Here is a 15,118-nt window from a genome sequence, read left to right as displayed (position 1 = left end):
ATCTCATCCTCTGTCAGCCCCTTCTCCTGCCTTCAGTCTTTCCCAGCATCAGGGTCTATTCCAATGAGTCTGTTCTTCGCATTGGGTGGCCAAGGTTTTGGAGCTTCAGCATCAATCCTTCCAATGAATATTCAGGACTGATTTCCAATTGAGTTGAGCATGCTTCCCAATTCATCACTGTCAGCTTTAACCTGATACTATAATCAGACATTATAAGAAAAGAACACTACAGCCAGTATCCTCATAAACATATTAATGTGCAAAAGGGAATAAATTATGAGTAAGTGAGATTTTTACCCCCAAAAGGCAAAGTTGGATTACTGTTTGAAAAACAGTCTATGGAATTCACCATATTAACAGAATAAAATAGAAAAATGATACGGGCTTCTTAGTAGGTGAAGAAAAAGCATTTGACAAAATCCAGCATTGATTTCTGATTAATTCTGAGCACACATGTGATAAAGGAATTTATTTAACCTGACAGATTTTATCTATGAAAAATTAACAGCTACCGTTATATACTGGCTGTGTAAAAGAAAAGATTTGACATCTGCATTTATATTTGCCTTGAAGCTTGCCTGAAAAATATTAGGTAATGTTAGGTTGTATTTGTTAATAGATTTTCTTACTTTATTGGGGTTAGGATATGGGACTTCAAATGATTCAAAAAGTAGCTTATTGGTGGATCATCAATGCCTACGCTTCACTTAAAAGTTTTATTATTATTTTGGTGGATTATAGTTAGTAAATGTGGTTTCCTTTAGGATGATTGTAAATATTATAAACCAATTATTTATATTCAGTATCTTATTTTGCTTTTTTAAATTTAGTTAATCCCTTATTGATTTCCTATCTTTATGCTTATTACAATTAATTCTACAAAGATATGTCTTATTTTCTTTGGGGCACATTTTTTATATGTCCACTGAATTTAAAGATGTCTAATTTCTACCCTTTTGTTTGTTTAGGAAAACATAGAGCCTCTTCAGGTTTCGTTTGCCGTTTTGAGTTCTCTTAATATGTCTTCAATTGCTGAGACTCTTTCAGGTAGTAACTTTTAAATAATCATAAATGTTATTAACTGTATGTATATATGAAGATCTCCTTAATTTTAAATTTTTATTTTTATTATGATCATGGTTGATTTTTTAAAAAACCCAAATAGTATAGAAAAGCTTATAAGAAATCTCGTATCCATCTCATTCCATTCCGAGTCACATACTTTTATGATCACCCACACTTAACTTCCTGCGGTGGGTAGCCCCATTTTTTTCAAGTCACTGCAAGCAGAGGAGTTGCTCTCTCCACTGTTAAGGATTCACAGTGAACTCCTTATCAGGTTGCACAATTGAAAGGATAAGGGTTGTAAGCATCATTTGTAAATATACAAAATTGTTCATCAACATGGCATTTTGTGCACACGTATCTTCCAAGGTCTCTGGCCTTTTTTTATGATTATGACAAGGCAACAAAGATCTCTCTGGGCTTTTCTGACAAACCAAGACTTGGCCGGCAAATATCATGGGCAGAGCAGGTAGAGTGGGAACCATTATTCATGTCTGTCCCCTAGTGGACATCCTTTAATGGATCACCAACATATCTTGTCTCTCGGACACAAACTGAGCTCATTAGCACAGAATCCAATATGTCGAATGTTAAGTTACTAATAGAACTAAGTTGGAATCATAGTCTGTCATCTTCCAGAGTTTATGCTCTTTGACGTGCTTCACTGCCTTCTCTTTATGCCATCAAAAGTGATCCCATTATAATTTTTTGAACTTTGTGAAAGTACTTTAATGTTTTAAAATTTTTTGAATCTCAAAATTTATTTCTCATGGTAATTAACGTTTATGTTCAGATATGGGCTTCCCTAGTGGTTTAGCAGTAAAGAATCTGCCTGTAATGCAGGAGTTGCAGGTTCAATCCCTGGGTCGGGAAGATCCAGAGAGAAGGAAATGGCTACCCACTCCTGCATTCTTCCCTGGGAAAATCCCATGGACAGAGGAGCCTGGCGGGCTACAGTCCATGGGGTCGCAAAGAGGCAGATACAACTTAGTGACAACTGCTGCTGCTGCAAAGTCGCGTCAGTCGTGTCTGACTCTGTGCGACCCCATAGACGGAAGCCCACCAGGCTCCGCTGTCCCTGGGATTCTCCAGGCAAGAACACTGGAGTGGGTTGCCATTTCCTTCTCCAATGCATGAAAGTGAAAAGTGAAAGTGAAGTTGCTCAGTCGTGTCTGACTCTTAGCGACCCCATGGACTGTAGCCTACCAGGCTCCTCCATCCATGGGATTTTCCAGGCAAGAGTACTGGAGTGGGGTGCCATTGCCTTCTCTGAACTTAGTGACTATAGGATACTAAAAGCAAAAGTAGTATTCAAGAGTATCCAGTGTTTCCAAGACAGCAGATCTAAAAGTTTTTGTGAGCTTCCCTAACTTTGCTGTATCTTGCTCATCAGGCACTGATACCTCTGCCTCTTCAAGTAACCACGAGAATATAGCCCCCGTTAGTGTTGGCAGAGCAACGCGGACCTCTGACAGAAGAAGGGTAAGTGCTTGTGTTTGTTTCTAAATCTTGCAATAGCTTTTTTTTTTTCTTTCTGTTTTCATGATCAAATAACTTATTGGTTAAATCTTGGTTTAATTGATGTTTTAAGAGCTAATACCTTATCCTACCTACCATGTAACCCAGGGTGATGCTGTTTTCCTGATGTGATCTCAATTCCGTGAGAAGAAAAATACATTAAAACAAGATGATTTCAGAGTGTGTGTTCAGTGGAAGGTCATCTGTTTAGAAAGTTTCTTTGAGATCTCTGTGGTTTTATTATAAATTGCATCAAAGTCCAAAGTGGAGAAGAGTAGCATGTAATTAACAATCAGAAAATGACATAACTTTTCCTAAACTACATTCCACTGTTTTCAATGTGAGCATTACTCCCACTGAATGCATGTCTTCTGCGATTTTATTAAATTAGTTGAATTTGAATTTTTGTCTACAGCACCATAGTGCATAAACATATAGCATACTGATACTATTTTTTGTTCATATTGTTGGATGATAAACGCAGAAGTCAAACTTAGATAATCTAACAGTTCATGATTTTTCCCCCTCATAACCCATCAGTAGTTAGGTACTAATACTAAATTATAGATGTTCAGTAGGTGCCTGAGACAATGATTCTTTTTTATTTTTTTTAAATTTTATTGAACTTTGGTTGATTTACCGTGTTATATTAACTTCTGCATGTTAATACTATTAATATTGCTATATGAGCTTCTGCAGAAATGAGATGTAAAATGGTAGAATCCACAGGGAAGGGAAAAGACATGTGAAATGAAAATGTGACTGCCTGTGTTTCACGGTAGCCCTGCTTTCAATTTTCTTTCTAGACGTTGATCAGTTTTTCACAAGAGAGTGTTTGCAACTTACTCAATGCAGAAGCTCAGCCGTATAAAGAAAAGAAAACTAATAGGAGGAAGTCTCAAGAAAGCAAGCATGCAGACAGAGTCCTTCCTCGGAAGAATCGGGTGAGTGTGTGCTTAAAGATGTGACGAAGAGGAGACATAGTACATTTGTTTGTGGTGTGGTTAGGAAAACACGAAAACAGATTTTTTTCTAGTTAACATGGGACCAAGAGTATTAAAAATCAAGTCATCATAGAATAGAAGGGGCCGTAAGAGATTATATACTCAATTGTGCATTACCCAAAAGCCGTTTTTAAATTGTCTTCATTGGGTTGGGTTGGGTATACCCAGTGCTGGGAGTCACCAATTCGAATCTGGTCTAGTCTCTCTATACTCTCTGTGGGAATCCTCTGAGGGAATTTCTCAGGGATGAGTGTGCCATCTGTCACTTGTTTGACTTGGCTGCTGCCAGTGGGTTGATGGATGACCTTCCATATTGAAGGAAGAATTCAGAAACTAGCTCTGTCTTCCTCCACTCCCGGAAGGCTGTGTCAGCTCATGACATCACTGTTTCTTTGTGGAAGGCAGATCTAGCACTTTAACCCAGGTCCTGGTGCTCCCCGCTTCAGTGACTGGACCCTCCCCTGTCACGTCCACAGCTTGTTGGTACCCAAGACCTTTGTATGTCCCCCTCTGCATCCCCAGCCTCCTCTCCACCCAGCGTTCTCAAGCCACCTTACTCATACCTCCTCTAGTGTTATGTTTACTCTTAGGCTTTCAGAATTCCTATGAGTTCATCTCCTATGTTTCCTCCCTCATCCTAAGGCGTGTAAGCTGTTTTCAGCACACTGGTCTGTAATCTTGGGTCTTCATCCCTTTCATTCTGCTTCCTTCCTGGGTTAATGCCACCATTATTCCCTCTCTCATCCAACGTTGCTGCTGGAGAGCCTCACGGGCCACTGCAGAGTCACTGTGTCAGATGTTATTATGTCAATTATTTTTCCATTATTTTTCCACTGTTTAGGTTACTAAGTTGTAAGCTAGTGGCTAAAATCCAGTTCATCTTTTGAGATCTTGTTCCTACTGGCTGGCCCTGCAGCATTTGACAAAACTGAGATCTTTCCTATATGGTCTCTATTACAGGTTTGTGTCCTTCCACCCATTCCTAAATGTTTATGTTACCCAGAGTTCTATTTTACTCTCTGACCTTTGAAACAGCTTATTTCCTGGGTGGTTTCATGTGCAACACAGTTGACAATGCTCATATGTTTCCTGTCTATAAATAAAGGTTCAGCTACCTACTAGGCATCTTTCCTTAAACTACCCTGCCAACACTTCAAAAACCAACATTTCCATAAGTAAACTCATCCATTTAGACTCTGGAAGTTTAGTTTTTTAATGTTACTGGTGGAGATAATTTAGCAAAATGAGGAAGTAAGCTTGAGAATTCAGGACACAGTGGGTCTAATAATAATGACAGAGAACAGAAATCTCTGATCATAGCTGTTCAGTCAGCCTGGAAGAGCAATCAACCCAAATTTGAACAAGAGAAGAGTGCTCTGGGGGTGGGGTTGATTGGGGGTGTCTCTGAAGGGAAGAAGAAAAAGGCCTGTGATTGAGCAAATGAAAGTTGTGCCATATAAGAAAAAAAGGTCATTCTGTACCATCCCAAAGAAAAGTCTGTATGTAGGAGTTTTGGAGCAAATAGAAAACAAACTTTATGGAATTCCATAGTGGTCCAGTGGTTAAGACTTCACCTGTCAAGCAGGGGACACAGGTTCCATCCCTGATCCAGGAAGATTCCACATGTCTGGGGGCAGCTAAGCCCATGTACCACAACTACTGAAGCTCAAGGACTCAAGAGAAGCCACCACAGTTAGAAGCCCACTCATTGCAACTGGAGAGTAGCCTCCACTCACTGCAACTAGAGAAAGCCCACGTGCAGCAACAAAGATCCAGCACAGCCAAAAATAAAATTTTTTAAAAACAATAGGGAACTTTAATAAGTGTGATTTCAACCAACAGTAGAGTGTAAGAAAAAGTGTATTTCTTACGTTGCTGGGTGGCTCAGTGGTAAAGAATCCACCTGCCAATGCAGGAGTTAAGAGAGCCTGGCAGGCTGCATTCCAAGGGGTCACAAAGAGTCGGACACAACTTAGTGACTAAACAACAACATGCCACCCAGTCTGCAGTATTTTGTTATGGCAGCTAATGTGACAAACCAGTATATTGCCTTTTATCTAAGAAAGTAGGGAACATTAAAAAAAAAAATGTGTGTGTGCATATATGATGAACAACAACAACAAGGAGAAAACATAGAATAGATCAAAAACTAATAAAACCTGGTTACCTGTAGGGAGAAGAGACAGAGGAGGGAACAGAAAGGAAAAGGCTAGATTTCCCTGAATGTGTTTTTTACTTTTATCTTTGAACTGTAAAGGTTCTGCATGATTATGAAGCAATTATAGTTCAATTTTTTAAACTTGTAAGCAAAATGAAACAAATTGATGTAACTGTATATCAAGTCAGTGGCTTAACCTCATAAATTTTTTTCAGGATCAGAAGTGTGAAAATTCCGAATGGGATGTATGTTGATTTTATTGTTCAGTTGCCAAGTGTGTTTGACTCTTTGCAACCCCATGGACTACTGCTTGCCAGGCTTCCCTGTTCTTCACTATCTCCGAGTTTGTTCACATTCATGTCCATTGAGTCAGGTGATGCTGTCTAACCATCTCATCCTCTGTTGCCTCAGGAACAAAAATAACTGCAGAAAAACTTAAACAGTAACACTCACTGATAGAAAAAGTTTGCTCTACAATGAAGCAAATAAGAAGGGATTAGTATATGCATGTCTTTTTTTTTTTTTTTTACTGTCATTAAGAATCCAGAGCAAATAGATGGGGAAACAATAGAAACAGTGACAGACTTTATTTTCTTGGGTTCCAAAGTCACTGCAGATGGTTACTACAGCTATGAAATTAAGACGCTTGCTCCTTGGAAGAAAAGCTATGACAAATCTAGATAGATATTAAAAAGCAGAGACATTACTTTGCCAATAAAGGTCCATCTAATCAAAGCTATGGTTTTTCCAGTAGTCGTGTATGGATATGAGAGTTGGACCATAAAGAAGGCTGAGTGCCAAAGAATTGATGCTTTTGAACTGTAATGTTGGAGAAGACACTTTAGAGTCCCTTGGACTGCAAGGAGATGAAACCAGACAATCCTAAAGGAAATCAGTCCTGAATATTCATTGGAAGGACTGATGCTGACTGAAGCTCCAATACTTTGACCACCTGATGCCAAGAGCTGACTCATTGGAAGAGACCCTGATGCTGGGAAAGATTGAAGGCAGGAGGAGAAGGGGATGACAGGATGAGATGATTGGATGGCATCACCGACTCAATGGACATGAGTCTGAGCAGACTCAAGGAGACGGTGAAGGACAGGGAGGCTTGGTGTGCTGCAATTCATGGAGACACAAAGAGTTAGACACGACTGAGTGACTGAACAGCAATAGGAATCCAGACTCTTCACTGGAAATAAACTTTAAAATTAGATTCGAAACCTTGTTAGACTAAATTTGAATTTAAATTATCGTGAACACATGCTTTTCCCATTTAAAACAATTCTCTAGCTCTTTCTGTTGATAAATTGTAGAAGCACTGAGCCTCCTTTGTACCTAGATTGCCATGTCTACTATCTCAACTGAAAGGGATCAATATTACCTTAGGGAAATGACCACTTTCAGATTTACAGCAGCAACTGCAGAAAATGAGCCCACATCTGGAGCCATGTGCACGCAAGGATGCCTGAGAAACTTCTGGGGCCATGTTAAAGGACACACAATCATTTTGAAGGGTCCTCTGCTGACCAAAGGTAGGACAGTGTAACCATCAGAGATATTGATTGCAGTGGTTTGAAACAGAAACATCAAATAGGAAAAAATACTTAATTTCCTCATGATGAAAAACTAACCACAAAACTTAAAGGTCACCTTAGAAGCTGTCTAGGGCATCAACTCTTATTTTTGGGTTTTTTCGTTTTGGAAAGCTAGAAGATAAAATTTGAGCTACGTTTCAGGTAAACAAATAGTTTATAAGGGAAAGTTCTTAGGGATGGTTTTCATTAATCAAAAAGATCTGTTCACGAAAGCTGTTGAATGTTAGGAAGAAGCTAATGGGGGAGCCAGAGGTCATGGGCACCTGAGACCACTGATCATTTGTAGTGGCACACAGGGAGAGAACATGGGCCTACTGGTGCAATGAGGGCATTTACAACCTTCCATGAGATGCTTTTTCCTAAAAAGATCAAAGCTGTATCTAATTAAGCCTGGATCTAATATCTAGTTGATAGGAAGTATCAGGAGATAGACGAATATAAAGATATACTTGAATCAGTTCAGTTCAGTCGCTCAGTCATGTCCGATTCTTTGCGATCCCATGAATCGCAGCACGCCAGGCCTCCCTGTCCATCACCATCTCCCAGAGTTCACTCAGACTCACGTCCATCGAATCAGTGATGCCATCCAGCCATCTCATCCTCTGTCATCCCCTTTTCCTCCTGCCCCCAATTCCTCCCAGCATCAGAGTCTTTTCCAATGAGTCAACACTTCGCATGAGGTGGCCAAAGTACTGGAGCTTCAGCTTCAGCATCGTTCCCTCCAAAGAAATCCCAGGACTGATCTCCTTCAGAATGGACTGGTTGAATCTCCTTGCAGTCCAAGGGACTCTCAAGAGTCTTCTCCAACACCACAGTTCAAAAGCATCAATTCTTCAGCACTCAGCCTTCTTCACAGTCCAACTCTCAAACCCATACATGACTACTGGAAAAACCATAGCCTTGCCTAGACGGACCTTTGTTGACAAAGTAATGTCTCTGCTTTTGAATATGCTATCTAGGTTGGTCATAAGTTTTCTTCCAAGGAGTAAGCGTCTTTTAATTTCATGGCTGCAGTCACCATCTGCAGTGATTTTGGAGCTCCAAGAAATAAAGTCTGACACTGTTTCTGCTGTTTCCCCATCTATTTCCCATGAAGTGGTGGGACCAGATGCCATGGTCTTAGTTTTCTGAATGTTGAGCTTTAAGCCAGCTGTTTCACTCTCCTCTTTCACTTTCATCGAGAGGATTTTTAGTTCCTCTTCACATTCTGCCATAAGGGTGGTGTCATCTGCATATCTGAGGTTATTGATATTTCTCCTGGCAATCTTGATTCCAGCTTGTGTTTCTTCCAGCCCAGCGTTTCTCATGATGTACTCTGCATATAAGTTAAATAAGCAGGGTGACAATATACAGCCTTGATGTACTCCTTTCCCTATTTGGAACCAGTCTGTTGTTCCATGTCCAGTTCTAAGTGTTGCTTCCTGGCCTGCATACAGATTTCTCAAGAGGCAGGTCAGGTGGTCTGGTATTCCCATCTCTTTCAGAATTTTCCACAGTTCATTGTGATCCACACAGTCAAAGGCTTTGGCATAGTCAATAAAGCAGAAATAGATGTTTTTCTGGAACTCTCTTGCTTTTTCGATGATCCAGCGGATGTTGGCAATTTGATCTCTGTTTCCTCTGCCTTGAATACAGTCACCCAAATCGAGAGCTTGGTGGCCACTACAGGATAATATGCCTCAAGGACGTTCACCACATAAATGGCAGGGGTATAAGCCATAGAACAAAGGAAATCTCAACCAAATGACATGTGTGGAGACCTTGTTCAATCCTGATTTGAACAATTGTAGAAAGACAATTAAGGCCTACTTGGAGAAAGTGGAACTCGGAGGAAATATTATGGAAAACTACTATCTCTGGGTTTTTTTGCACCTAAGTTTTTATTTTGAGATCATTTTCAAGATGCATGCTGCTATCAGAAAAACTAGAAAGATCCCAGCTACCCTTTGCCCACCTCCCTCCATGGTGACATTTTGCAAAACAGTTGTACAGTATCACAGTAGTAAGACAGCAAAATACAGTCAAGATGCAGGATGTTTCCATTGCTGCAGAGATCTCTTCTGCCTTGTAGCTCTATCCTCCTCTCACTGCCTCCCCCAGCTTAACCCTCCAGCAGCCAGTCCTGGAGGGTTAAGGACCAGTCTGTCCTCCTCTCCTTTCATTTTGTCATTATGTTCATGGACTCACACTTTAGGTAACCTTTTGGGACTGGCTTTTTCACTCAGTATCATTCTTTGGAGATTTGTCCAGATCTGTGTATATCAATAGTTCCATTTATTGCTGACTAGTATTTGTCATTTTAAAAAAGATAATCATTTCACAATATATATACTTATGTGTATTCCTTAAACCTACGTAATGTTATACATCTGTTACATCTCAAAGCTGGGAAAAATAAAAGTTCATTGTATAAGAGGAAAACAATGAGCAATAAAATAAAATGCCAGGTAATAGAATGTTTCTTTTTGTTTGTTTGTTTGTGTGGGGGGGTGGGGGCGGGGGGAAGAAGCCCTTATCTCTTAGAGCTATTGTAGGATTTTCAGATGAGATGATGTCCTGTCTGGGATTTGCTTATCTGAGCAAAGGGGGTTATAAATGAATCATGATTTCTATGTTAGTAATTAGAGGAGTTAGCTGTTGGGAACATGGGATTCAAGGTCCTATTCTTTCTTCTTTTTGAGTGTTTGAAACTTTACGTTATTAAATGTTAAAAATACAGCAATCTGAGCCCCTTATTTAGAGAGATGGAGCCAGCTACAGGAACTAAAAATGAGCCAATAAATAAGTAAATGGCAGGGACAGAAAAATGTTTGCTTTTCACCCGAAGCTTTCCTGTTCAGTTTGATGTGTTGCTCTGTACCTGATTTATTTTAAAATAATTTTTAAAGTTACTCTAAAAACAATTTAATTTAATTTTGCAAATTATACAAGAAGTAAGCTGTTGCATGACCTGTGTGAGAAGAAATAATGGTGATTAGGGAGTAAACAGAATCCCATTTAAGCATAATATCTTCAGTTGTCCTTTGTCTCCAACTGCTAAACCAATCTCATCATTTCTAGATCACATGGCTTCCTGAGGATTCCAATTGCTTAGCTTCCCAGAGGGCTCACTGGTTAATAATCTGCTTCCCAATGCAAGACATATAGGAGATGTGGGTTTGATCCCTGGGTCGGGAAGTTCCTCTGGAGTAGGAAATGGCAAGCCACTCCAGTATTATTGCCTGGAACATCCCATGGACAGAGGAGCCTGGCAGGCTACAGTCCATAGGGTCGCAGAGTTGGACACAATTGAGTACGCATGCACTTAACATCTCTTGTTTATTACAGTCTAAAGAAGGCTTTTTGTATTGGAGTAAATTCAGGTATTGATAAAATTCTAATCTTTGTAGACAAAACCTTCTTGTGGGTAAGATAAGCATTGCTAGATATGTTTTCATGACAGACCGCAGGCTTTCATTTTTAATTAATTCTTATTGAAGTGTAGTAGTTTTACAGTGTTGTGTTAGTTCATCTTTACTTTTTTCTTTTTGGCTGGTGTCCTTCTCTTGGTCCATGACTGTGAAAAAACAATACTAGTCTTTCCTCATGTTTGGCAAATTTTATGTTTAACTGTACTTTTCCTTTCTCATTCATTCATTAGTTCATGTATGTTTCTTGAGAAGCCAGTAAGTTCCAGGCACTGTTGCAGATGCTGGAGACAGTTTATATAAACAAAGATTTCCAGAATCCTGTTAAAAGGGGGTTTACTTAAGCCATGAATCAGAAACTATCCTGATGACATTGATCATAGTGTACTAACCAATGTAGTAGGGCCGAGGTCACACAGTAACACTAAGAGCATAATTTAATGTTAAAAGTACTTCCTCCCTTATCAGTATTCAAAGGCGTAAGAAGAAAAAGAATAACTAACACATAGCCTTTGCTATGAATCAAGCCATACTTTAACCATTTCACATATATTGACATAATGCTCAGCACAGCTTTCTGTGGTGTGTGCTTTTGTGGTTCCCATTTTGCCGATGAGAAGACTAAGGGACAGAGAGGTGAGGTAACTTGCCTAAGATTACAAAGCAGTGAGTGAAGTGTCAGAGTCAGGATTTGAACTGTAGACAACTGGCACAAAGCCAAATATTTCTCTATTGCAACTTAGCTATGGAGCCCAAGTAAAGATTTTTCTCTTGGTTTCCATTTCCATTACCCAAACTATAATTTTCCCAACTGTTCCTTGGAAATCAACAGATGTTCCCTGAAAAAAAAAAAATGTTTCGTGGAAAAATATTTAAGCCAGCATTTTTCTAATGTATATAGAGGTTATTTATACTGAGTACTTCTCAGAGAATTTAGTGTTCAGTGTATACTGTAAATCACCAAGAGGACCATTTATCTTTTGCAGTTCTAAAGTTATTTTTTCATGGAATGTTTTTTTCTTCTTTTGTTTTTACAGGATGTCTATAGAAATCTCAAGGAACTTAAAGTTCTGTGCCATTTCTGTACTCTTAAATAGCTTCCACTCTTCCACACCATTCGCTTCTGTGCTGTCACCCAAATACTCTCGCTCACATGCAGACTCAGATGTCTCCACTCTCTAAATCAGCATGTGGTGAACCCGCATTACTTTGGGGGTATATTCTTTGCATTGCTGGACCTTGCTGGCTTTGTTGGCCTCTTCTGCTGCTGCTTTGTGGGTCAGTGGACCGCGAGCAGCTCCTCCTCTGCTCTGTGCTGCCTTGCTTAGATCTGTTCCCTCTGCATTCGCTTGGAAAGCCCTTCTTTGCACTCCCATCATCAACCGAAACAATTCTCACTTGTTTAAAATTTGGCTTAGACATTCCATTTCCTGTGGACCCTGTCTTGAAAACCTCCTGTAGGCCAGGTCTCCGTCTTCTCAATCTATGTAGAGTCTTTCCTGCTCTGTATGTATGTATTACAATTACTTGCCATTAAACCAAGAGTTCCCTAAAGACTTGTTTTTACATCTCATACCTAGCAAATTATTACCTGCACAAAGCAGTTTCTCCATAAATATTTGAATGGATGCCATTTTCCAGAAGCTCTAACTGTTAGCAGTGTATTCCTTATGTTGACCTAAAATCTGGTTCTTTCCAGTATTATCACATGGAATATATTTCATTCTTTTTGCTCATAATAACCTATCTAATAATACTGTATTATTTCAATTCAGTATTTGAGTTCCCTTCAAATCTTCTCCATGTGAAACTTATTTATTTATTGTTTTTATATTTTTATGAGCTATATGCCTAGAAGTAGCATTGCTGGAATATCCATATAAAACTTTTTTAAACAATAGAGCATTAGTGCTCAGTTACTGATAGGCAGTCAGAATGGAATATTGCATTCCAAATAGTATTAAAGCAGTTTTAATTTTTATAGAAAACCACGTGTTTTCCATCACTTATTACCAAACCTTTTTCCCTCATCTTCTGCTTCTGCTTATTGAATTCCATCTTATTTTGACCTAATCATTTTAATCTTGATTCGATCATCTCTTGTTTGAAGCAGCTTTGCGTTATCTTCAAATTTTATGTCTACACCTGTTGTTTCTTCATCCACATCTCGGAACAGAAAACAGTTTCCCATAGTTTCCAATAGAGAACTCATTCTAGCATCCTAACCACATCCTAGTTACAATTTCTCTTGTCTTCAGTCTGTCCAGTTCTACAGCACCTCACCTGTTTTTCACTTATCCAGAACTTATTTCAGCACATGCTTTGTGGAAATACAGACCGTGACTCTACAATTCATAAATTGAGTTCAGCTTTTTATTTTAGTTGACACCTGTAAACTATCCAGCCCCTTCACCCTGACTCAAGTTTCTCAAGTTTTAAATGGAATAACTAGTCTCTAAGTTTTTCTGTAAAAATTTAATTTGAGGATCAGAAGGGTACGTGGTGCTCTATCCTTCTCAGTGACGGTGTTCTAATACATTTTCTCAGGCTTTAAAAAGTTGCAAAAAGAAGAAAGGAAAGGGAAAGAGAAAAGGTGTCCAGAAGTCTTTATATGGAGAAAGAGACATTGCCTCTAAGAAGCCGCTCCTGAGCCCTATCCCTGAGCTGCCAGAGGTCTCTGAGACGCCATTGGTTGGGAGCCTCGTTGGGAGGATGTACCCAGGTAACGTATTCTTTGTCGCCATTGTATCTCTTCTCCCTCTTTGTTGCCATTTCACTCCCTTTTTTCCCTCTTTTCTCTTCTTTCCCTCCTATTCCCACAAGAATGTTAAGAAGCAATGGGCATCTTCCCTAGCTGTTCAGTAGCTAAGACTCCAAGCTTCCAATGCAGGGGCCATGAGTTTGATCCCTGGTCGGGGAACTAAGATCCCACGTGCTACAAGGTGTGGCCAAAAAAGCGTATTTTTGTTGTTGGTTTTTTTTTTTTTTTTAAAGCAGTAGTTCTTTAACTTTCAGATCACCTAGATCCTTTTCAGAATCTGCTGGACACCCCCTCTCCCCAGAGAAACTCAGACACAGTATGTTGTATATAATTTTAGGGGGAAAATTTTCCTTTTACCCTGTCTTTGCTTTTTAAAGCATTTTGGTAAAGCAAAATGAATTCTGATTGGTGGTGTATTCCCTTGCTGAAAGTCAACAACGTGATGGCTCAGTAATAGGTATATCGTCTATGAATTAAAAATAAAAATTTAAAAAAAAAAAGAAATACTTACCCTGAAAAAACTTCGGTAGAGTTGGCACTGCTAAACATCTTCTGGAAATAGCATTTATAAATCGAACTTGATTACTTGGAAAATTTTGTTGAAAAGGAAGACTAAGTCTGTTGATACCCTGATTAGATAAAAATTGAATTGGAGTTACATCTGGTTGGTTAATTCTTGAGTTTAAATCGACTAAATCATCCTGAAAATTGAATGAGTTCATTTGGTGCGTGAATTTTGTATGGAACCAGTTTTAAAATAGCTTCCTTTGTCAATCATCAAATATTTATAGCCAACATACTATAAAGGATCTATCGTAGATTCAGGGGTAAATATGGTACATGTCATTCTGGACTCTTGGTGTCTGCTTCCCAGGTAGCACTAGGGGTAAAGAATCTGCCTCCTAATGCAAGGGACAACGGGATAGAGACACAGGAGATATGGGTTCAATCCCTGGGTTGGGAAGATCCCCTGAAGGAGGAAATGGCAACCCACTCCAGTATTCTTGCCTGGATAATTCCATAGACAGAGGAGCCTGGCAGGCTACAGTTCACAGGGCCACAGAGTCAGACACAACTTAGCAACTGAGCACAGTGCTGCTTAGCCTTTAGGACATAGCCAGGCTGGCTGCATTCCCAGGAAAACTCTTTGTTCACATTATACCTTTGCCACCTGGTTTATAATGATCTGTCCACCATCTTCCCTTGCAAGTTTTCGTTCCCATGAGGCTGGAAACCAAGACCTATTTTCATTATATCCCCAGTTCCTCATAGGGTTTTTCTAAAGGCATTTGAACAGTGACTGTTAGTGCATATCTTCCATCGTGCATCCTGTTAGAGAATTTCTTTTCAAAAATACCTGAAGCTTTTTCTTAATCTGTAGGTTTCATCTGCTCTGAGGGTCTGAAGCCATCTCTCCATCCCTCTGTCTCTCTTCTTCCCTCCAACCTTCTCCCTTGCCTTCCTTTTCTAGTATGTTGATCTCATGAAAAATACACAAATATCAATGTTTTAAAGTTGTTTAAAGAGCCCAATTGACATATGGGTCGGTTGGCACCGAGGGGCTTCTGTCCTATGTTATCTCTAGCTTTCCATGACATGATTGTAAG

At 39.4% G+C, this 15,118-nt stretch overlaps 1 protein-coding gene across 1 annotated transcript in view; it reads left to right on the top strand.

The window, feature by feature from the left end:
• The window catches only part of CDCA2 (cell division cycle associated 2), a 41,523-nt gene that overhangs the window by 24,101 nt on the left and 2,304 nt on the right, over positions 1-15,118 (top strand). Inside the window, exons 11-14 of the mRNA XM_069575965.1 lie at positions 969-1,047; positions 2,459-2,547; positions 3,390-3,527; positions 13,298-13,472. Of these exons, the coding sequence (XP_069432066.1) occupies positions 969-1,047; positions 2,459-2,547; positions 3,390-3,527; positions 13,298-13,472 (481 nt within the window). The remainder of the gene's footprint in view (positions 1-968; positions 1,048-2,458; positions 2,548-3,389; positions 3,528-13,297; positions 13,473-15,118) is intronic.

Source organism: Ovis canadensis, chromosome 2 (assembly GCF_042477335.2).
Source record: "Ovis canadensis isolate MfBH-ARS-UI-01 breed Bighorn chromosome 2, ARS-UI_OviCan_v2, whole genome shotgun sequence".
Lineage (NCBI taxonomy): Eukaryota > Metazoa > Chordata > Mammalia > Artiodactyla > Bovidae > Ovis > Ovis canadensis.
This window is presented reverse-complemented; position numbering and strand designations above follow the sequence as displayed.